The following is a 23,747-nucleotide window of genomic DNA, read 5'->3' as shown; positions in this document are numbered from 1 at the left end:
TTATTCTAAATCTTATATTTATAGTCGATATAAATTTGGTCAAGTCGCTACCTGTTAAGCTATTCAAATATTGAAGTATAACACAAAAGTTTAAATAATTATAATGTATTATTTTTCATAGTTTTAAAATAAAAAAGAACAATAATTTTTAAATATACTGTACAATAATTTTTATTGTTATACTTTATGACCATCAAATAGTTTCAAACCATAGTAAAATGTATAAAATTAAACAAATAATAACTAACTATTACATAAATATGAAAATTAAAAAGACGATTCATTCGTTGTCTCGAAATCGTATTTCAAAATTACGTCTTTTTTCTAGAGTAACTACATGTTATTAAAAATGTATCCCAAACTAACATAAAATATATATGCATATTAACATCGTTATAAACTGTGATTTCGAATATTATCGTTAGCAAAAAATTCATTCTGCCAAAAAAACAGAAATACTGTTGATGTTCTTAACATCTTTCAGCTATATCATATTTAACTAGTAAATCAGCTATATCAATATCTTCATCACTTGAACTTGTATCAATAAGTTCAAGGCTATAAATGACTTCCTTGGTTATTGGAGTTTTTACGGGATTTTCTAGAGACTTTGATTTGAAATTCCGTTGGCTAACTACTCGACTGACAAAATTTTTCGACTGTGTTAACTCTTGAAACTTCAAACAAGCCATGACTGTCCATTCTTTGGAAGTTGGTTTCACACCTGAAAATACAATATTTTTTTCCTAGTAAGTTAGTCAAATTTGAAGAAAGAAACAGATGTATTCAGTGTCATTATGGGCAAAAAAACTCACCATTCAATTCAGCCCAAATCGCTTGGTAAGGTAATCTATAATATTCATGTTCCAAAGGCACCATATTACTAATATCAACATTTTTGTATGACCCATAATCGCAGCAATATACTGAGGCAGTTTGTTTGTCTCTTACTTCAGTTACATAAGCCCTGAAAAAAAATTAATTTAATTACTTTGATGATTGGTTTCACTACTTATTTAAATGATACATTCCTTACCGACACCAATCACGATTATTGTTTTCTAATGATTTACAAGCATAAAGCTGACCAACTTTGATTGAATCGTAAGTTAATGTTGGTCCTTGATAAACTCTACAAGTTTCAGACATTTTGTATATCATCTTCTACAACGATACAATATCATACAAAAATATTTCAAATACACTCTCACTTAACGAAAAAAAAAGATTTCTTACATTAAAGTGTAAATTTTTGTTACGAAGGAGTTGTACAACAAAATGGGATGGATCACTAGACATAAAAACATGCACATCAAAGTAGCCTTGGGGAACCTGTGGTGCTTCAATAACTGAGCTCAAACACATGGCCATGCACACTCCTCTTTCTTGATTATTGTGTATTTTACGAATCCTTGATCTGAAACCAAAATTTATTAGTGACTACTATTACAATTTCTTTTTAAGGCATCAGGCACAATAATAATACATTTTTTCCTTGTTTATTTTCAATTCCAGCTCTTTTTTACTTGCTTCTGTATTAGAAATTTTAAATGACTTCAATGATTGCACTAATGAAGTACTGAAATCTTTGTCACTTGATGTGCTAATTGAATGGTTAGACTTAGCCAGCTCATTATCATCATGTTTACTTGATATTTCTTTATTCAGAAACAACAAAGCATCATTAATTGAAATAAAAAAATTACTTTCAGTCTTCTTTAACAACTGAACTCTAGAGATGTCATTGCTATCTGCTGTAGTGACAAACTTCACATGAATTTTATTTCTAGAAATTACTTTCTGAAGAGTTGATAATATCTTAGGATCTAAAATAGGAATTTGGTCCAACTGAACTTCAATAGCCTATTGAATAAAAGATAATGGATCTTGAATTTGAAAAAACAAATTTTACTATTTTAGAAATTCTAATCGAGAATGACTTACTTGAGGTGGATAATTTGCCAAAATATTGCAAACTTTTTCCAATGAAATAATATTGTTTTTGTTCACCTCATTTAGTGATCCAACATCAATCAAAAATATTTTAACCTCATTATCATCTATAAACTTCATTATTTTTCCGCGATACCATCTTTTATCTTTGTTAAATTTTACAAAATAAATTTGATTTATGTCATACTTTACTTTTTGATGTACATAATGTTCATTGTCATTTAGTTCTTTTATTGCCTTTTCCATTAATAAATTGAAATATCTAAAGCTTGGTATATCTAACTGTATATAAATTCTATTTTTTAAATGAGAAACATGTGCAGGTACAATATTGTTCTGCAAAATAAAAATTATTGTAATATCCCTAAAAATTCTAAATCAATATACTTACTCTTTGAATGTATAGCTTGGGATTCAACATTTTTTCCAACATTTGACACATAATCAGTTCATTAACATTGATCATTTCATTATTGTCATTAGTAAAGTATAGTTGAACTGATAAATAATCTACAGTAACTGAAGTAACTTTTACATACATAATTTTATTATACAGTTCAGCATTCAAAATTAATTGTAATTCGTCAAAATCTGTAAAGATTTCCAAGCCAGTTAAAACCATTTTTACAGCCTGAGCAGGTAGTATGCAAAATTGAGAACTGAGTTGGTGTAATTTGTTTAAAGCAACATCATCCTTCTCTCCACTGTCAATAAAAAACACAGTAGCAGTGGAATCATTGCATTGAAGACACTTTACCCTATGCCATGATTTATCCTTTATAGCATAATATGCATTTTGGATTATTCTGTTATTAGAGGTTTTTGAACATTCATAAAACGATTTCATTTGAGTTGCAAGCTCTACTACTTTTCCCTGTAAACCAAGCAGATTTTATGTTAAAATTGTTATTTTACTTTTGCAAAATATTATATTATAAAATCTTACAAGGTGGTTTTCATCCATTATAACTCCCCATACCTCTGAAACATTTTTGCAATAATGTATGTTGACCCAAAATTCATTACCTAATGTGTTGAGTTCCAGAAGAACTGATTTTATCATTGGCAATTCCATTTGTTTGCTTGAATCTGAAACCTTTATTAAAAATATTAATAAAAAATGATCTTTTCAGTATTACCTACAAATTAGTTTTAAATACAATTATTTACCTTTCTATTTATTACTGAGCTTTGTGTATTTTCTTTTAACACAACACTGAATGTCCAACTATTAAGTAAATCTGATGGCAAAGTTTCACCATAAGTTTGTTGGTACAAACTTTTAAAAATTTCTTTTAACCCAGTATTCAGATGGAAATCGATGAGTTTTAAAACTCTCTCTGTTAAAATATCATTACTAATTGAAACTAATGAAGAATTATTCTTGTAATCATAAAATTTGTCATTTAAACCATGGCTCTCTTTTATATCAATATTTTCATTACTACTCGGTTCATGTGAAAAGTTTTTGTTATAGTAAAAGGCAGAGCATTCTGACTTTGTACCTGTACATAGACTGCTATTAGTCAATTCTAAATTACTATAACAATTTCTTGGTATTGATGGATTGTTAACAATAGTCTGCTTGAACTTTACTATGTTATTTTCATCAAAAGTTTGACATCTGCGATGAGGTGGTATATATGGCTCAAAACCATACAATTTCTTTTTAGGTAAGTAGTGAAGAAAATCCATATTTCTTGGTATTGACTGCTGGATTAAAAATTTATAAATCATACATTAATGACATTGATATCGATATTTTTTATTAACAAGTTGAATGAGAGACAATGACATACAAATAATTAATTGCCTTTTTAAATCTTAAAAAATATATATAATTTTTTTTATAACATTGAAGATAGTTATGTTTTACTAAAATTATTTCAAAAATCGTATGAAGTAACTATAAATGTTACATAGTTCATACTACAAATGTATAAATGAATGTAGTAAGAAATAGTATATACCAAAACTAGTGCCGTAAACGAAACTTAATGATACGGCGAGTTAACGCCCGAATATAGCGAGGGCGGTTAACGCCGTACCCTCAAGTCATGGCACGACAGTATCGTTTATCACTTTATAGCGCTGCCTTTAAATCCGCACATACGATTCATCTTTCGGTGACTTAGTTCGAAATACCACACACACACACACACAGTGAGGTATAAAGTACGGTGCCGTTATTAACAATTTACGTTATGCAATACTATAAAATATATTTTATTTATAAAAGTTTTATAGTTAAAAAATTATTTCAAAGTAAATAACATATATGATCCATATATGCATGAAATCTGTAATGTTAAAAACAAAAATCAACGTCATATTATGGTTTTTACTGAATTTTACTTAATTTAATGTTGGAAGATAAAAATAAAATAAAATGTAAAAATTACCATATGATTCTCATTTGTTGGGGTTCTTATTCTACATTGTGATTGATCAAATCTTCCACTGAAAATCAAAATTTAACTAGTCATTTCAAATAATATCGTGCATTTTTTATACACAAATCTAACTAATCGAAATACTAATATAAAATCAAATATATGGAACAATAATTAAAAAAAAAAATAAATAAATCAGACAAAAAGAAATTTTCACAACAGCCGTTGAGACTCTTCTTTGTTTTTACTTCCACACGCCCTTATTGACATTCACGACGTATCAAAGTCTCAACAAAGAATTCATCATAAATGAAGTCCGACTAAACCTGATACTGTATCTAACAATGTTCAGTGAAATCAGTATCATTTTCATTCACATGCACATCCGATAAGTAATCATTTTAATTTTTCAGTAAAATATCTTAATCCAAGCTTTGAAACTTGACACTGAAAAATCAAAAAGAAAGTAATCACGCGATCTCTTGTGTTCGTCATACTCACCTAGTAGTAATACTTAAACATTTTCCATAAAATTTCACCTGCCTCTCACTCTCACCCATATCGTAATTGAATTTTAATAAATCACCGATACTTAATTATAACGTAATCCTTCATAATAGTCGTACACTAACGAATGGTATAAAGCTCTTGGGGAAACTAGTCGTAACAAGTCGCCAGTCACCGCACTTGGCTTTCTACGAATCGTCGATTTCAATTCAGTATCGCGCCGGTGCCACCACTTTACCAATTATAAATTTCCTCCACATCTCCCCCCTACTAAGCACCCGGCACTGCACCGGTACCAGTCTGCGCACGCGCATCAGTGCTGGATAGCAGAGTCCCTGAGGCTGAACCCTATCTAACATTACTTTCATAAACATTGGTTGCATAAAAAGTTATTGTTATGCTTTTGAGTCTGACCGAAACTAAGTATTTTGTTTGTTCAATATTTATTTAAATATGAGCGAAGTTATAGTACTGTTTGAGGGTTATTCTACTCAAATTGACGATGTCACAATGGATGCAAATTGCAGTTGTGTTTTAATTAAAACAGCTGAAAAACACAATATCATTGTTGATACTATGACTGCCTGGGACAAACAGGATATTATTGATGGTAAAAGTATTTAGCATATCTTTAGTTTTGAGTTTGGAAAATGTTACAAACAATTTTGACTACAACATGTACATATAGTAATAAATTATGAATAAATTAATTGCAACAATGTTATAATAATATTTGAGAGTAATTATAAAAATCCATATAAAATATACATTTTTTTGGGTAATTTATTGATCTAAAGAAGAATTTCTGATAAGGAAGAATATTTGGAATAACAAAAGCATACGTCGTTAAATTTATTGTCATAGAAAATTGCCTAATAAATATTTGATTTTTTCAGCTTTAGCCAAGCATAATTTAAGTCCTGACGATATAAAGTATGTTATATGTTCACACAGTCATGCAGATCACATAGGAAACAACAATTTATTTTTGAAAGCAGAAGAACATATTGTTGGATGTACTGTACATCACAACACACTATTCCATGAAAGAAACATTAAAACTTGTAAGTATAAACTTATTCTTACTCTTCAGATAAATATGGTCATCCTCTGTCATTAATATTTTTACAGCTGTTTATAATATTACCAAAGGAGTCAAAGTAATATCAACTCCAGGGCATACAGCAGAAGATGTTACAGTTTTGGTGGATGGAAAGTTTAATGGTGAGACAGCCAGAGTTGCAATAACAGGTTCATACTTGGAATTTTTGATATTTGAGTATTCAAGTATGATTTGAAATAAAATTTCATGCGCAATAAAATTTTCAGGTGATTTATTTGAAAAAGAAGAAGATGTGAATAAACCATCTATATGGATGAATTTTGGTATGCCTGAACTCAGAGAACATCAAGCAACATCACGTTATATGATTGCAGATTTTGCAGATGTTATCATTCCAGGTCATGGTTCATTTTTCCACGTTACAAATGAAATTAAAAAAAAACTAATGAATCAGCTAGAAATGATAAAATGTGGAATACTTACAGCGTAGTAACTATAGATTTATAATGATGAATACAATATGCTGTTATAAAAATTGTAGAAAATTTTATATATATATAAACACATTGGTAAGGTAGAATAGAATCTATTGAAGTGTCTTTTAGAGAAGTAATTGTGATAATTTTGTACTTGTAAATTCATATAATACTTATATAAATTATATACTTTTATAATATAATACTTTTTCGCTTTGTACAAAGTGACATTAAAAAACAAAAAAAAATTATAAGTTTGATTCAAATTTGATATAAATATTATCTAATTTACCATAAAATAAATTCAAGGATGGTATTAAAATAGAAGTATAATTAGCTGACAATGGATCAGTTGTTTTTAAACTTTATGACTACTAAAATTTAACAATTATTCTTTTGACTCAGCCCATAGTGTAAAATGAATTTTTTACTATCACATTAATACTAAATTCATATTTTTACATGATATTGATAGTTTAGAATTATATGTAGAAACTATCGTGGCATACTCAAGTTATAATTTAAAATAGAAGATACATTATATTGCATAAAACTTTTTTATTAGAAAATGTTCATTGTACATTAAACAATTGTGGTAATGAGTCAATGAATGTTCAATCTTGTATTTTCACATGCAAAACTATAACACTTTTATCCTTTTCCGAGCGTAAAAAATCTACAAAATGACGCGTTGAACGTCAAAATCGGATAAATAGCGTTTGAGTTACTGCAAAACAACCATTACAGTGAGAAATATGTTAATTAATTAATAACTTTTATAATTCACAAAATATTGATTTGTAATGCTGTATAAACTGAGATTTTTGAAGAGATGAAATTGCGATCTAAATTTAATAAAATATTGAAATTCTTTTTCTATAAAAGTTATTGTTATTAAAAAGGGACGTGCTTGAAAATTAATTTCTTGCAATGTGGGTACGTGTCGTATAAATGTCTTCATTTCCGTGATCATGTGTTAAATTTCAGTTGCTAAAGATTAGCTTTTCAGTGAATGCTATAAATGAATAATTTAATTAATTAATTGAATGGTGTCCATTGTAAACGTGATTATTATTATTGATCAATAGCATCTGAAAGTTATAAGTTTTTAACGAATTTACAAAAAAAATGATCTCGTAAGTGCAATAGGACTAAAGATAGGATTATTTTTTTATTTCCCAGGCCTTTAATTATTAAGATTTTGCAATGAAGTTTTCATCGATGGTTTAAGCGAGAGTTGAACCGTAAAAAAGGAACAAAATAAGTTTCCATTAATAAAATATGAAAACTTTATAAAATTCAAAGATACGAAAAAATTATATATATTGCAGCGATGATGAAAGAATACATCGGGTAATGTAAGAATAAGCGAGGTGATAATCGTTTCATAATCCTGTGGACAAAGCTGCAACTATGACGGTAATCCTTTTCGTGCAGATGTGATCGATATGTAGCGATGAATTAATAATCCTGCAAGTGAAGCCGTCGTCGAGAAAGGTAAAACTCGGTAATGGGATTTCAGTATCGTTCAAACGTTTGCAGAGCGACGCATTTGGAAAGGTTGAGGGCGCATAGCAGGCGTCGTCGATAGCGAATCGTACATCGAACAGGCTAATGTCGGCCTGCTGCTTGGCTTACTTGCTTTGCCTGTTGCCGCTTTGCGAAATGGCGCATCCGAACATCGAGGAAATACCGGAGCGAAGCCCGTTGCGCGTCGACTCCCTGCTGATGCGCTGCATCGAGTCGGGCGTCAATGACGTAGCCATGAGATTGTTGAAGAACAAATTGCACGATATCAAGGATGCCCTGGGATTGCTGCTGCATCACGCCGCCCTCTACAACAACGAAGTCATAGCCCAATACTTGATAGGGCTGGGCGCCGAAGTCGATCTCTTTGACTATGAATCGAAGACGCCTCTCATGGTAGCTGTGGAGAATAGTAATGTAGCAACTGTCAAAGTGCTGCTGAATGGCAATGCCAGTATCGAGGTTGCCGATGTCAGTGGACGAAACGCGCTGCAGTTGCTATTTTCTTCGCAAACGCACGAGGACATGTTGATGTTATTCCTTGAAAGATTGCGACGCGACTGCCGTGACGGCGAGGAGCTGGTGGAGCGACTGATCCAGGCCGGAAGTTCCATGTACCACGCGACTTTCTTCAGGGATACCGCAGTGCTGGAAAGCTTCTTGCAGCACGGCGTCGACATCGATTCTAGAGATCACTCCGGCGCCACGGCATTGCACGCTGCCGTCGAGTTGGACGACGTCTGTTTGGTAGAGTGGCTGCTAAAGAACAACGCCGATGTTAACGCCCAGGACAATTGCGGGTGCGGGCCGCTGTACGATGCCGCGTACCAAGGCAAGGTGCAGATGGTGCGCGTGCTGCTGGAGCACGGGGCGAACCCGAACGTCGCCGAAAAGCATTACGATTACACACCTTTGTTCGCAACATTTGCCTACTCTCTGGGCGAGTCCGAGCAGAACAACTACGACGCCTGCATCGAGCTGCTGCTCCAGCATGGCGCCATCCCTCAGAACTCGAGTGCCGACCGCAATACGCTTTTCGACTACGCCATGCTTGCCAAAAACAGCGATCGCATCAACCTTTTGGTCGCTCGTCTGGCGATACTCGACAAGCTCGGCACTTCGCTCGCCAAGTCCGTCATGTACTACAACGTCGAGGAGCACTTGGTCGCGCAGCCTCGGCTCGACCGCAACTACAATCTGTGCTGGAAGCTGCTCGAGTTCGCAGTCTACAGAAATTACTCGCTGTTCGACTTGTTGACCGGCGGTAAGCGCAAGTTGAGGGTTCTCGTACGCGACCGGACCTTCCTTTCCAAGATCAACTACGTGAATGGCAAGCTGGGCAGGGTATACACCTTTTACTTCAAGCCACTGATGAAAGGCGTCGCCGACGCTGTTCGCGCTGCCAAGCTGGAGGATGCCGCTATTCCGATTCTTTGCAAGATCTTCGACAGAAATTACAATCAGTGCTACAACTTTGCACGGGAAATTGTTGGATACTTGAGTTTGCAAGACCTCGAGCAATTGCGTCGACTATAAACTTGGGGGCATTTCCGCGCGATGCTTCATTATTTTTTCCTTCGTTGCGCATGCGAAATATTTTAGCCATGTTGAATTAGTTTTCATGATATTTGCTTTGAAATGCGATTGACAATTATTATTTGGTCAAAGCTATGCGGTGCAACACTTTTTCAGTTACTCTTGCAATGAATTTTACTTGACGGACATAACATAGATCTCATTTCTTTGGTGAACCTAAAGAAACAATGAGCATTATAAGTATAGTTGTTGATTCGCTTAATTGTCATCATTGATTTAGTAAATGTATATCACAGTCATGATTTATTTTACTGTCACGAATAAAAATACAAGTAAATTATTAACTAGGTTTCTAAAATTCATCAATTGCAGATAAATTATTCAATAATTATGTGATTAATAATTATTGCAGCATTTATAAATATATGACAGTCGATGAAAAAGATGCGATTTTATGCTGTAAAACATAATTGAATTCTCAGAGTACCTTTGATGAAATCAATTCTGATGATGTTATTTTTATGTATTTATAATGTTAAAAATAAATCAATGATTGATATATAGCAGCTATCGTTGTTTTATTAAATGAAATCAACGATGAGGTACAGCCGTTTATCCTTTTTGAAAACAAACAAGGCCAATTAATAAAGCCTCATGGACATTTTATAATTAATTTATTTATAGTACTTGTAAAATTAAATTACGTTCCGAAGTAGAAATAAAATTTCTTTATGTTTTTTAATAAAAAAGTACCATTTTTTCATTAAAATTTTGTCTTACGTATTGAAATTCAACTAGTAGTTTTTTTCTCTCAAGTTGGCATTAGAAAATTCGGCGAAAAGATCGAGCATTTCAAGCTTTAATTTTAATAATAGGCTTGACATTCGATAAAAAATTTTGCAACGTGTCGCTTTTAGGTGAATACTTGCTTGACGTGTATCATTGATATATTTCGCCTGTATCGATATAATGACCGATATCTTCCAGCACCGCGACTTAGAACTTCAATGAAATATAAACGGACATTATTGTTTTTATGCCCGGAAGTTTGTATTAAAATTTTTGATATCCGAATACTATTTGCTATTTCGACGAACGCTTAACTCGTAAGCCTAAATATTCTGCTTTTTCAATCGTCGATTAAGAAATAAACAAAGTACAAAACTAGCGTATACGTAGAAAGATAACGAAGCAGGTCAAGCTGTCAATAAATATCGACTCTGACTCATGAACAATATCTATCCCATTAGCAGGCCCAGTTGATAATTTTATAAGCCCCTTGACGAAGTTACTGCACGAGTTTCGTGTAAATAGCCTGCCCCCGCAGAAGCAAGCCACGCGAGAACAAGTCGTCAAGACTCGTTAGTCAATTGCCATCTGGACCCAAACGCAATTAATAAGGCGCGAACGACGTATGTTTGAAAAATTGTTCTTCCGATTAGATCTCATACGGAAGTATAGCCTTTCACGACGTTGCATTATAAATTCCAGTTGACGGAAGCTCATGTGTATTTCTCATGGAAATGGCTGAAAAACGCGAATCACACTTCGACAGCCGACTAATGCAACACATCCAGTTTGGTCGAGCGAACGAAGCGAACTCGATGCTGAACGAAGAGTTGGCCAGAGCATCGGACGAACAGACGAACACACTGCTGCATTACGCGGTTTTGGGGCAGAGTCCAGATATCGTGCAGCACCTGGTGGAGCTCGGCGCCGAGATCGACTTGCCGGGGAAAGGCGGCAACAGCCCCTTGGAGCTGGCTATAGAGCGCGTCGACGCAGCAGCTTTCAATGCCCCGGAAGAGCGAGGCGAAGATCGCGCTGCAGCTGATGGTTTTCGGGCGGCGCCGGCGCCGAAGAAGCTGCGCGTCAAGATTCTCGAGCTGCTCGTCGGCGAGCTACGCAGCCGGACGCTCGACACCGAGCAGCTAGCCGACAAGCTGCTGTCGGCCGGCTTCAATCTGCTGCACTGCGTCGCTCACTCGGGGGACGAGCAGTTGCTGCGTTGCATGCTGCAGCGCGGACTGGACGCGAACTCGAGGGACCACTGCGGCAGGACGGCACTGCACCTGGCCGTCATGCGCAATCAGCCGCGGTTGGCGAGGCTGTTGCTGGAGCACGGCGCCGACGTGGACAGGGCGTCGCGCGTAGTCGCGGGCAGACCGATACTGATTGCCGCGAGCAACGGGTACAGAGACACGATGAAAGTTTTGCTGGAGGCAGGCGCCGACCCCAACGCCACGTTCGCTCGCATCGACATCACGGCGTTGCGCCTGGTCTTCAAGAATTTCGGCAACGTGCCCGTCGACGAGTCGGACGAATGCCTGCAGCTGCTACTCGAGCACGGCGCCATTCCCCGAAATTTCAGCAGACTGCTCGACATCGCCCTCGACAAGAACGAGCCCAAGAAGATCAACATGCTAATCAATCACTTGGCAATGCTCGGCCTGCTTGGCAGGCCGATTACCAAGTCGGACGTCCACTGCAAACAAGACCGACTGCGCTCGACCATTCCGGCGATGCTCGACTCCTGCCGTGAATTTCTCAAGCGCGAGCTTCGCGCGAACTTGACTGTGCTCGAGTTGCTGACAAACAGCAAAGTCAGAATGAAGATTCTCGTGCGCAACGACGATTTGATGGGGACGCTGGAGATATTACTCTCGGAGGACCAAAATAACGAGCTCTTTCCCTATTACTGCAGTGCGCTCAATGAGCGAATAGCCAAGGCCAGGCGTACGGCCGAACTGGAGGACGTCGCGGTCGCAGTTCTGCTTCAAATTATGCACTGCTATCGGGGCCAGTGCGAGTTGGCAGCGAGAATAGTTGTCGACTATCTAAATGACGAAGACCTCGAGCAGTTGACTCTAATGTTTTGATTGTACCCTCGATACCCAGATCTGGTACTCGTTTAGCGAGATGTTCGTACGAATTTTATAATCATTGGACGTTATACCGATTCTCAATCATGTACACCTCGTTCCAAGTTTGATTACGATCGGCTTAATCTTGTACCTTGCGGTTTCTTCTCGGGAGGATGTTTTATATAGTCAGTACTAGAGATATTCCTGATTATCGAAAATGATTATAGTTTGAACGTGCCTTTGACAATTTTTTGTATTTAGGAATTGTCATGTATTCAATAAAATATTGACACTGTATGTAAACGATTGATTGAAAATGATAACAGAGTATTCTATAGAGTATTACTTGAATGTATAAGTGACGTTATTTGCAGTTTTATTTTTATATTTGCATTGCAAATACGGTTGCATCGAAAGCCAATTTAATCGTTATTAACAATGAAACGACAGTTTGCGAGCAGATTAAAGACTATTGTAATTCCATCGTAATCTCTTCACTTCAATGTATTATACAAAATGTAAGTTGACGGATGGGAATTTTAAGTTATATCCAATTATATAGATCATGTATCTATATATTAGTCTAATACGATTGTGCTGCCATAATCTGAGTAAATTTCATCCCTGAGCTAAAGTATTGGCAGTGAGGGAGGAGTCGATCAGTTTGGCCTCAACACGTAGATAAATCATAAGCTGTTCAGAAGTGTTGCCGCAGCGGTGAACATCGTTGCCATCGCTGATCTGCATGGCTTTCTAATGTAAAGTACGTCGATCAACTCTGTTATCATTTGTGTTTCAAAGTGTCGATTGTTTCATAATAAATTATCATTGTCCTATTTAGTCGTCATTATTTCACATGTTCATCATGCGTTCACGTCATAAGAACTATAATCGTTGTCGTTTCAGTTGCTCGGATTGATCGTTACTTCGACATCGTAACTGGCTTGAGTGCTTGAATCTTGAAAACATCTGAAATGTCCGAGTGCTATCAATTCCCTCCAGAGGTGATAAGTGATCTAAAGAATCACAAGAACGATGACCTAAGAGAAGCGTTGAAAAAAGATAAAAGTCTCTTCACAGCGTGCGACGACTTCGGCACGTTGCTGCATTATGCAGCTCTACTCGACAATGCAGATATCATGCCCGATTTGGTCGCAGGCGGATCTGACCCTAATTCATTGGAGGGCAAAAGAACTACACCTATAGTAACAGCTGCGTTATCTAATTCTACGGCAGCATTAGAACAGTTGTTCCGACTGGGAGGCAACTTCGATATTAATTCCCGTGAAGGCCTATTTGTCGTGTACAAGCTTTTGAGTGAACAACGCACAGAGCCGGATATGATTGCAATATTCATCGACAAGTTCGTGAAACCTAAAACACCTACTCCCCGGGAGATGGCTGACATCTTTACACGCTGTGGCTCCTCGCTGTATCACGTCAGCTGTGCCAGAAATATCAGTGTGTTAGAGGAAATGCTGACTCATAGAAAGATGAACATCAATTCTAAAGGCGATTTGCAAAAAACTGCACTGCATTCAGCTGTAATGCTGAAAGACCTGAATCTCGTGAAGTGGCTTCTCCTTAAGGGTATTGATATTAACGCAATTGATGTTGCGGGCTTCACGGCGTTATCTCTCGCCTCGTACTACGGTCAATTGAATATGATCAAGGTGTTGTTGAGATACGGCGCAAATGCTAATGCCAAGGACACGCATGTTGGGCTTACACCTGTATACCTAACTTTTGCGGGTGCCTGCAAAAATATTACTACGCAACGATATGACGAATGTGCTGACTACCTACTTCATAATGGCGGTGTTCCCTCCAATCCGATCAATATCCTTTCGCGTAACTCGGATGGCTGTCAATTTAAAACTTTGGCCGATCATGCATTTGATCGATGCAACTACAAGAGGTTTAGAAGTGTCGTTTGTCATCAGGCAATATGCCATATGGCCGGCATTCGCTACGATCCGACTTACCTGTACAGTTTAAATCCAGAAAATCAACCGGCTGTGTCCGCTAGTAAAGAGTACTTCCTCCTGTGTCTGAAATTGCTCGATCTGCCGGTGTTTAAAAGAGTGACGATATTTGAGTTATTGACCTGGTGTGACTACAGGTTGAAAGATTATGTACGCGACAGAAACTTTAAACGTGTATTTACGGAAGCTTCCGTCAAATACTGTCTGAGCCTTTCGTATCCCTACTACTATGACGCTCTCATGGAACGTATTTCAAGACTCCAAAGAATTATTTTTTTGGAAGACGCTTTGCAACGTTAATAGTTAGTTGCTTTAAGCATCGCTGTACTCGAAAATTAACACCGAGTATGCGAATTAACCAAACATTGTCATTGTTTGATCTTAAACTACAATTATCGTATGTATTATAAACATTTTACATGATTACATATGAAAATAATTATTAGTTACATATTTGTTTTATACTTCCATCAACCTTGACCATACCTAACTCTCCTAGAATCAAAGTTAGTTATTTATTGAGGCAGCTTCTCTCGCGATGTCGTGAATTCAAAACAGTACAGGACATGGTTCAACTAAAATTTAATACTAGATTTTCTGGGTGAAATAAGTTATATTTCAAATAATCATATTATTCAATATAGTTAAATAACATTATCACGTAGTTCAATGAAAATAAAAAAAACAAATTAAAAAAAACAAAATTCCAATTTATTGAATGAATGGATTAATAAGAGTGGAGTAATACAAGCTCTGCAGGTTATATTGATAACCGCTTGTTTTTTATGAAGACGAGTGTCATGGGTCTCAAAGTTTTTTCTTTTGTTTATTAATTTCTCCAGACTACGTTCCATAAGCCTTTAGCCACTGTGTATTCCGAAGTGAATTGAACGATTGGATATTGGTCAAACGTCCGACAGTTATACGTGCTAATATCAGTGCACTTTATGAAGATGACAAGAGTCCATTATTGGTAACTGCATTCTATGCTGGAACGTAAAATGCTGTAATTTCTGTCGTGCCGGACTGTTAATTAAAAAATTTGAGATTTTAGACTTTGACGGACCTCCTAAGTAATAGTTTTTTTACAGTGGTACGTTAGAAGTCTGCATCACGTATAATTTAAAAATATCAATATACGATTGAAATTTCTTCATCAAGTTTTAAGAGTATCGAGAAATGTTTATGAATAACTGGTTATTAAACTCGAAAAAGAAGTGTCAAAAAATTAGTAATATTTGTAACGAAATTTTCTATTTTACGTAAAGACATCGTTGATAATTTAGACTTTGAATTACGTGTAAAATAACCAAATCATTTATATTAGTCGAAACTGTAATATTATTTTTCAGTCATAATTGATATCAGCATTATATTTTTTTAATAAGTAAAATATTTTACTCAAAGATGTCAAATGCAAATTAAGATAAAACCAGTGGACGTATATTCGTGATAGTTTTATTCGGGGTCGGGTATACAAAACTAGATTTATCAGTGGGTTTTAGTGATTTTTTCGGTTTCAGGGTGATTGATTATACCTTCGATATCCAGAACACATTTACCTTGCGAGATTTTCATTAAAATTTGATAATCACTGGATATTATGCTAATTCTCAAATGTACCTAATTCCAAATTTTATAATAACTGGTTGAACCTTGTACTTCACATCAATGTTTTATTGTATTATTTAAGGATATTTTCGATGCATATTCAATATTTATAAAGTCAATGGTAGAGTTAGTCATGATCTATTATCGAATAAAATTAGTCTGATGCGTATTACTTGAATTTATCTGTGACATTATTTACCTTTGTATTTTCATATATTGTATTCGCAAATAACTAATTGCAGACTTCTAGACGTTATGTTGTATTAAAATCTTACATATTAGTTATTATTTCGTTTCACATGATATGAAATGAAAAATAAACTTTCCTGGATAATGTGAAACATCGACATATTCACGATATCTTTTATCAATGCTTGCTTCCATATTCGCATAAGCCGATTTAATTGCGATTAAGAATGAATCAATAGCTTGTCAGCAGATTAAGCCTATTGTAATTCTATCTTAATCTCTCTACTACAATTAATAGGCTCATTATAGGAATATATAAGTTGATGGCTGGAACCATTGAGTTCTATTCGATTATAAGGATCGTACTTTTATGTATTAGTCTAATACGATCGAGCTGTCATAATCCGAGTAAGTTTCATCCTTGAGATAACATACAGACAGTAAGACAGAAATCCATCAGTTCGACCTCAACGAGAAGGTGAATCACAAGCTGTGCTAAAGTGTTGCCGCAGCGAGGAACGTCGTTGCCATCGCTGATGATCTGGGTTTCCAAATGTAACGTATGCCGATCAACTCTGTTATAATTTGTCGATTATTTCATAATAAATCGCCATCGCCCCACCATTTATTCGACATTATTCACGCTTTACCATGCGTTCACGTAATGAGTACTATAATCGTTGTCGTTTCAGCAGCTCGAATCAATCGTTTCTTCTTCTTTGGCATCGTAACTAGCTTGAGTGCTTGAGTGCTTGAGTGCTTGAGTCTCGAAAGAATCGAAAATGGCCGCGAAATTTATGTTCCCTAAAAAGCTATTGCAGCACATCGAGAGGGGTCGGAACGAAGAGGCAAAAGAAATGCTGAACGAGGATCTGGCGAAGGGGCGCGACGACTTTGGCACGCTGCTGCATTATGCAGCTCGGTACGGCAACGCAGCGATCGCCCCCACCTTGATCGAATTGGGAAGCGACATAGAAGCGAGGGGGAGCGGAAATCTGACACCACTGACGGTAGCTGTGTTACTGGAACGCACGGAACTGTGCGCGATGCTGTTAGCCGCGGGAGCTCGCGTTAACATCTACGACGATGAAACTATGATGCAAAAAATTTTCAACGAGCCAGATACATGCTGCGATTTGATCACGTTATTTCTCGAGGCGGTAGTATGTCCTCTAAAGCAAACCATCGGCGAGATAGTTGAGTTTTTCATATACTATAGTTCGTCGATGTATCACGCCACCTGTGTCGGACAAATCAGCGTGCTGGAAGAAATGGTGCGGATGGGATACGAGCTTGACTCTATAAACCGTGCCGGGAAAACTGCTCTGCACGCTGCTGCACAACTGGGAGACTTGTGTTTGGGCAAGTGGCTGGTCGTCCAGGGTGTCGACGTTAACGTGATCGATCACAGCGGCTACACGGCATTATGTGCCGCCGCGCGCTCGGGTGACGAAGAGATGATCAAAATGTTGATGCAGCAGGGCGCCGATCCTAATCAGCAATCGCCTACCTATCGGATTACACCTTTGTACGAAACTTTCTTAGATATAAAACCGGATATTTCCGAACAATACGACGCCTGCGCCGAGTGTCTCCTACAGAGTGGCGCTATCCCCTGCAATCCGTGTATAGTCGAAACGGTAGATGATCCTAAGACGATATTCGACTTTGCCTTTGAGCGGTCGAACTATAACAGGCTTCGAATGGTCATCTGTCATCTGGCAGTGTACGAGCAACGCGGTTTTTCAATCGCCAAAAGCGTCATGTACTGCCTCTGCCCGCAATATCAGGAGAGGCTGGACGACCAGAAGTTTTACTATAAAAGTTGTCACAGAGTACTCCAGACCAACATGTTTGGTAAATATTCGTTACTTGATTTGCTGACCAAGGACGAATTCACCATGAAGAAGATGATACGCGACGAGACATTTTCCCGCAAAGTCACTGAGATGAGCACCGAACTCTGTCTGGAGAAACTTTATACATATTACTACAACACGCTCTTTGCACGCATTAAAAGATACGAAAAAATAATTTTACTGGATGACGCTTCGGAACAGTTTTCGGGCATCACTTTGCGCGAAACTGCGTGTTGAGTATGAAAATAAACCAAACATTCTCATTGTTTGTTCTCAAGCTATGTTTCTTATATGAATCATAACAATTTGACGTATTTGAATACCAAAATAATTATTAATTATACATTCTTTTGTTTCCTTACAACAACCTTATGATACCAAAAACTATTTTAACTAAAGTCAACGATACAGCATTATGAGTGTGAAAACCCACGCCATTATTTTTTAATCCTACTATCAAGGCAACTATCAATATACAAGTTGACGATGGATGAACTGATAAATGTCGCGTGTTGCCTGGTGGAATTACTTTTAAATAATTAATATGTTGATTAATCATTTAGTGATGTTTAGAGAATGAAACTCTGGCTAATTTTCATTTCCAACATGTGTCAAGAATGTTACGTTCAGTTATTCCAGTAATATCGATTATATCTGAGTATATTTTTTTAGAAACTTGAAAATGGTCAATAGATTTACAAAATGAGAAGTCGCGTTCGTAATGATAATTGAGTGACAAAGTTGCAGGAATTATTTATTGATAATTAAGAAAGCTTATTCCAATTGTTTTAGTAATGATGTACTTATTACTTTTAGTCATTTTTGATTGGTTAACTTTACTTGCAGATTTTTTCTTGCTGGTTATGAAAGATCTATCTATAGTTATGGTAACGATTTTAACATTAAATCTACCGACATATTATATACACCTATTTCTACCGACTAGCGGTCAAATGACCGCTTTTGAAATAAACAATTATAGTCTTTTCTAGTTGATTGTAATTAATACAGAATTTAGCATAAACAATAAACACAAAATAATTATCATATAATAATTAAAAAAACATTTATTTTTCGGGCTTTAGGAGCGGTCATTTGACCGCTTTGGTAGGTTTAGTGTTAATATTCATACGATGTATGCTAATAGTAATTTGATGATTGTCGCATTGGTAGGTTCGAGACAATGTTAGTCTAACATTCACACATCTAAATTTAATTTTTCATACCTATAATTCTTATTTCAACATCTAAATATATTGTAAATATATTGTAAAAGTGCAAATGTACAAATATGCATTTCAATGATATAAAAACGGCAACGTGAGTCAACTTTGCCGTTAGTTACTTGTTTCAAAACTCCATTAAATTGCTATGTAGAGCATTTCTACGATAATGTACATATGTAATTTTTAAGATGTTGTTAATTGACAATTTATTTATTAATTTTGCTAAGAAATATTTTGGTTTTACATTATGTTGAATGAAAAGAAATCGTGAATTTTTCAATCCATGGGTCAGCAAATGGCCGATGTTTTTATTTTATAAAAGATTATTGTTTTAAACGGCAAATTCATTCTAGAATATTTGTATATGCAAGAAAAATAAAATTCCAATTAAAATGATTAATGATTTCATTCAGAAGTTTAAGACGATCAAAAAAGTACTTTTTTTTTTATAAAGCAGCTTAAGTAAAAAAATCATCGGCTGACTCCAACTTAAAAACCACAAACACTTATATATAATTTTTTAATATGATGTATCAGCTAGATATCTCGCGGCTATTGTTGGAAATTTGTACCATCAGATATAAATATTACTTATTGCATAAAATCAGTTGATTTATTTCTGAATCGCAGTACATCATTACATAATAAAGTATATCAAAAAGTAATTGTACACTAGTAGTTTTAATTTGCATTCTGAACTCCACAAAAGATTATTTGTGCGAAAAAATATTTATCAGCTCATACAAACAAAGCCTTTTTTATTTGAGGATGATACATATATATATATATATATATATATATATATATATATATATATATAAGAACTACAATAACGTTATTTTTAGCATACAATTTTCTCAGTCCATTGAAAAGTATAGTTCAAATGACATTTATTAGACTTCGTAACTAATACGAAATAAAAATTAACGTTGAGACGTACAATGTGGCAACGAAAGCTGCTGTGATTGATCTAGTTTCAAACTTGACATAGTCGCTCGAGATCACGTTCGCTCAGATATCCAGTCACTAGTCTTGCGAAGTTGTAGCACAAATTATAATTAGCGTTAAAAAGCTTGGAAAAGACGGGAATCGTCGCGTCTTCTAGCATCACCATATCAGTTGCTTTCGAAATACGTTCCTTCAAAATTCTGCAGTAATAAGGATAAATCTCGCTGAGCTTTGAGCAGATGAAATCTATTTCCGACATAATCATTCTATTGCGGACAAGCGTTCTCATTTTGTTTTGGTTCTCGGTCAATAAATCAAACAGTGATAAGTCGCCGTAAACGATCAACTCGAGCAGCTTATTGCATGACTCGTATATGTTTCTCAATTCCAAAACTATATGACCATGTTCCTCAATGTTGCAACGCAGAACGGACTTGGCATTGACCTTGCCAAGCTTATGCAGAATCGCCAGCTGACCAATGAGGTAGTCAACTTTATTATTCTCAGCAGGGTTTAGCAAAGCATAATCAAAAAGCGTATTATGATCGACGCTCGAGTTCTCCGGTATAGCGCCATATCGGAGAAGAAGCTCAGTGCACGCATCGAAATTTCCTTGGTCAGATTCGTCCAGTGAGAAAGCAAATACGGCAAAGAGAGGTGTGTATTCGGTGTTTGCGTGCCTAGTATTTGGATTTGCACCACGTTCCAGCAATAAGTGCATCAAGTCGACTTTACCATTGGTCGCGGCATCGAACAACGCGCTCTTGCCATATTCGTCGAGAGCATCTACACAACCGCCTTTGTTCAAAATCCAGTTGGCCATGTCGAGGTCACTTGTTGCAACGGCAGCGTGCAGCGCTGCTCTCTTGCAATAACCTCTTGAGTCGATGTCGATATTACGCTCTAACAGCATCTCCATTACTCGAATATCTCTGAGATAGCTGGCATGATACATCGAGCACCCAGCCTCGATTAATCTATCCACCAACACTTCGATGTCAGAGCAGTCACGTCGCAATCGTTGCAGGATCGGCTCGAGAATTTTAGTACTGAAATAGTCCGGATGAAAAACCATCCGAAGAGCACTTTTACCATCAACATCGGTGATGTCGATACTGGCATTGGCTTGCAATAAAACTTTGGTAACTGCTACACTGCGAACTTCTACGGCCACCATCAGAGGAGTTCTACCATCGGAGTCAAGTGCGTCAACATTAAGACCCACGTCGATCAGATGTCGAGCGATCACCTCGTTGTTGTAGAATGCTGCGTGATGCAATAGCGTTTCCCATTCGATCGAACTCTTGAGCAAATCCTTATCCAGCATTTTGAATTGCTCGTTCTGAGCCGTTTGTATTAAATTTACTAGCTGACCGTCACAAAGCACCTTCATTTTCTCTCACACTTTTGGATTTCAGTTTCTAAATATCAACGAAAGATGCTGACTATCACATCTGACCAATTAGTCATTGCTACTAAATATTCGCGTAAAAGACAATAATTATGTCACATAGATTCTCTATGTAAAAGTTTGGAAGGTACTTGACTGTTCGACTGCTCGAGTGATACCGATTGATGTGCTACCAGTCGATTAATCCTTCATAACTCTAATCAAAACCTGCAACTTTCGACTTTGCTAATAGGATTATTGCCCATCTCTTTTCATAATATTTATTCATCGTATTCAAGTCTTTTTACTGTGAAAGGATAATCCTCTTGAGCCAATCCTCTGGCAACTACAGCAATTCATTGCGGCAAGAATATGGCGATTTTCCTCTCATCTAAAGAGACTACTGTATCCAATATGTAACGAATTGATAGGAATCTATGTTATGGTCTTATGTGAAAAAATACGACTTCTCTGTGTTTAGATATATAGCTCTTTTACTTTGGTTCTACAAATCCCCAAATATAACTCGAAAGAAAAATACTAAACGCAATTCACGTGATATTTATTATAAATTTATTACGAAATTCGAAAAATGAAGCGTCAAGCATTAAGTTACATCATAAAACTACAAGTGATTATTAATTTTTTATCTAGAGTTACCTTCTGATAAGCACTGTGAGAATTGACGTTAAATCTTCGACTTACCGTACGATTCGATAGTTCAGTGTTTCTGATGGCAGGGTAGTTTTCTCGTCAGCTGCTCTGCGTTATGTATTTGTATCAGTTCGCAATCTATATGAATATGCCTCGATTATGGCACACTTATTGTAGTCCATAAAAACTATCTGCATAAAGTTTCTACCTTCGACATAACTAATGTCGACGTCAGCTGCGACTTCTGACAAAACTTTAGTAGCTACTGCATAATTGAAAAACACCCTGAGATTAATGCCACCTTTCCCGAGACATCGTGGAAGTGAGCTCCCAAAAATCAATTTTTTCGACTTTTCCAAAAAGTACAATCAATGCAATCAATTCCGCGTTAATTAATTAAGAGAAAGTTCAACAGATATTTGTTTGCTCGACACTGTTTTCAATAATTAAAATATAATTTTCAATTTGGGGCTAAGACTCAGCTTCAATATTTAGATTAGGTTAATATTCAATAATAATGTGCTTTAGAATGAAAATAATAAGCTCAACCGATTTTAACGTGAAATCAACCCCTGTGATAAAATCTACGTGAATATCAATAATTTCTTAAGTGCATACGGTATGCGCTGTATGAGTTTACCTTCCCATGTGGGTAGCATAATAATATAACCTTTGGCTCTTCTGTTACTTTTTATATATTTTGATATATAATTATATAATTTTCAATTGGTGTGATTTTAATAAGTGACATACTGTACTATACTGACTGTAACGCCATTGGTACACCCGCGACGATAGCGGTGGCGTGGGAATCGCTACAATTTAAACGATAGCCGATTGACAACTACTGGTACTTGATTTTTATTATTATTTAATAAATCCTTGATATTAACATAGATTTTATCACGGGGATTGACTTGGTGTTAAAATCGATTAAGCTTATTATTTTTATTCAAAAGCGCATTATTATTGAATATTGACCAGATCTTAATATGGGGCTGAGCTCTAAATCAAAAATTGCATTTTAATGATTGAAATCGGACGAGTAAGTAAATATCTATTGAACTTTCTCTTCATTAATTGACGCGGAATCGATTGTATTGGTAACTTTTTGGAAAAGTCGAAAAAAAATTGATTTTTGGGGTTTAACTTCCACGACTTTCACTTTTTCCCGAGTGCAACAACGTTGCTTTACATGCGCATAACTGCGTAATGTAGCAACATTCCACACAAATTAATATTTATATACAAAACAAATAAACAAATATAAAACAGATAAATAACAAATAAACAAATATAAAACAAAGAAATAAATATGATGCGATTTTTATTTAAATTATGCATTTTTCTCTTCAATATAAACTAAAAGGAACGCGAGTAACTTAAAAAAATTTTAAAAAATTTATTTTATTTTAGTTTCATCATCATCAATAATGTATTTTATGAACTTTTAATCCAAAATAAATACATTCGATAATGATATTTTTACATTAGTTAATTACGTTATCAATTAAAATTTAAAAAATTAAAATTATCAATGTTAGGGTAATTGGCTTGGTCATTTAA

The 23,747-nt window shown here is 35.7% G+C and overlaps 7 protein-coding genes across 13 annotated transcripts; 5 read left to right on the top strand and 2 right to left on the bottom strand.

The window, feature by feature from the left end:
* Positions 1 to 177: 177 nt before the first annotated feature.
* Positions 178 to 5,050, bottom strand: LOC131670716 (tudor domain-containing protein 7-like). 3 transcript variants are annotated; one of them, XM_058946550.1, is made up of 11 exons: positions 4,848 to 5,050; positions 4,356 to 4,413; positions 3,124 to 3,666; positions 2,900 to 3,049; positions 2,345 to 2,827; positions 1,945 to 2,289; positions 1,487 to 1,863; positions 1,237 to 1,417; positions 1,037 to 1,164; positions 816 to 967; positions 178 to 724 (listed from the first exon to the last, which is right to left on the bottom strand). In XM_058946550.1, exons 1-11 carry the CDS (start codon positions 4,904 to 4,906, stop codon positions 471 to 473), a joined length of 2,730 nt encoding a protein of 909 aa, XP_058802533.1. In that variant the 5' UTR covers positions 4,907 to 5,050; the 3' UTR covers positions 178 to 470. The 3 variants fall into 3 exon arrangements, with proteins under 3 accessions (XP_058802533.1, XP_058802534.1, XP_058802535.1); XM_058946551.1 differs by having other exon boundaries at positions 3,124 to 3,663; XM_058946552.1 differs by lacking the exons at positions 4,356 to 4,413; positions 4,848 to 5,050 and adding an exon at positions 3,924 to 4,059.
* Positions 5,051 to 5,166: 116 nt separating this feature from the next.
* On the top strand, positions 5,167 to 7,704 carry LOC131670718 (metallo-beta-lactamase domain-containing protein 1-like). 2 transcript variants are annotated; one of them, XM_058946555.1, is made up of 4 exons: positions 5,167 to 5,463; positions 5,750 to 5,917; positions 5,985 to 6,077; positions 6,183 to 7,704. In XM_058946555.1, exons 1-4 carry the CDS (start codon positions 5,307 to 5,309, stop codon positions 6,404 to 6,406), a joined length of 642 nt encoding a protein of 213 aa, XP_058802538.1. In that variant the 5' UTR covers positions 5,167 to 5,306; the 3' UTR covers positions 6,407 to 7,704. The 2 variants fall into 2 exon arrangements, with proteins under 2 accessions (XP_058802538.1, XP_058802537.1); XM_058946554.1 differs by having other exon boundaries at positions 5,985 to 6,104.
* A 183-nt stretch (positions 7,705 to 7,887) lies between these two features.
* On the top strand, positions 7,888 to 10,014 carry LOC131670717 (poly [ADP-ribose] polymerase tankyrase-2-like). The gene has a single exon (XM_058946553.1). It carries the CDS (start codon positions 8,007 to 8,009, stop codon positions 9,453 to 9,455), a length of 1,449 nt encoding a protein of 482 aa, XP_058802536.1. The 5' UTR covers positions 7,888 to 8,006; the 3' UTR covers positions 9,456 to 10,014.
* Positions 10,015 to 10,764: 750 nt separating this feature from the next.
* On the top strand, positions 10,765 to 12,334 carry LOC131670702 (ankyrin-2-like). Its single transcript, XM_058946525.1, has 2 exons — positions 10,765 to 10,867; positions 10,947 to 12,334. Exon 2 carries the CDS (start codon positions 10,973 to 10,975, stop codon positions 12,332 to 12,334), a length of 1,362 nt encoding a protein of 453 aa, XP_058802508.1. The 5' UTR covers positions 10,765 to 10,867; positions 10,947 to 10,972.
* A 607-nt stretch (positions 12,335 to 12,941) lies between these two features.
* Positions 12,942 to 14,753, top strand: LOC131670703 (putative ankyrin repeat protein RF_0381). Its single transcript, XM_058946526.1, has 2 exons — positions 12,942 to 13,082; positions 13,226 to 14,753. Exon 2 carries the CDS (start codon positions 13,294 to 13,296, stop codon positions 14,602 to 14,604), a length of 1,311 nt encoding a protein of 436 aa, XP_058802509.1. The 5' UTR covers positions 12,942 to 13,082; positions 13,226 to 13,293; the 3' UTR covers positions 14,605 to 14,753.
* A 1,747-nt stretch (positions 14,754 to 16,500) lies between these two features.
* LOC131670705 (putative ankyrin repeat protein RF_0381) lies at positions 16,501 to 18,306 on the top strand. 4 transcript variants are annotated; one of them, XM_058946529.1, is made up of 2 exons: positions 16,501 to 16,659; positions 16,800 to 18,306. In XM_058946529.1, exon 2 carries the CDS (start codon positions 16,887 to 16,889, stop codon positions 18,198 to 18,200), a length of 1,314 nt encoding a protein of 437 aa, XP_058802512.1. In that variant the 5' UTR covers positions 16,501 to 16,659; positions 16,800 to 16,886; the 3' UTR covers positions 18,201 to 18,306. The 4 variants fall into 4 exon arrangements, with proteins under 4 accessions (XP_058802512.1, XP_058802511.1, XP_058802513.1 ...); XM_058946528.1 differs by having other exon boundaries at positions 16,502 to 16,659; positions 16,797 to 18,306; XM_058946530.1 differs by having other exon boundaries at positions 16,508 to 16,664.
* Positions 18,307 to 20,165: 1,859 nt separating this feature from the next.
* On the bottom strand, positions 20,166 to 21,530 carry LOC131670731 (ankyrin repeat domain-containing protein 50-like). Its single transcript, XM_058946597.1, has one exon. The coding sequence runs from the start codon at positions 21,528 to 21,530 to the stop codon at positions 20,166 to 20,168; it is 1,365 nt and encodes a 454-aa protein (XP_058802580.1).
* Positions 21,531 to 23,747: the final 2,217 nt, after the last annotated feature.

Source organism: Phymastichus coffea, unplaced genomic scaffold (assembly GCF_024137745.1).
Source record: "Phymastichus coffea isolate CEN01 unplaced genomic scaffold, Cenicafe_Pcof_1.1 PCOF00114, whole genome shotgun sequence".
Lineage (NCBI taxonomy): Eukaryota > Metazoa > Arthropoda > Insecta > Hymenoptera > Eulophidae > Phymastichus > Phymastichus coffea.
The sequence above is the reverse complement of the archived record's forward strand: the minus strand, read 5'-3'. Positions and strand labels throughout refer to the sequence as shown.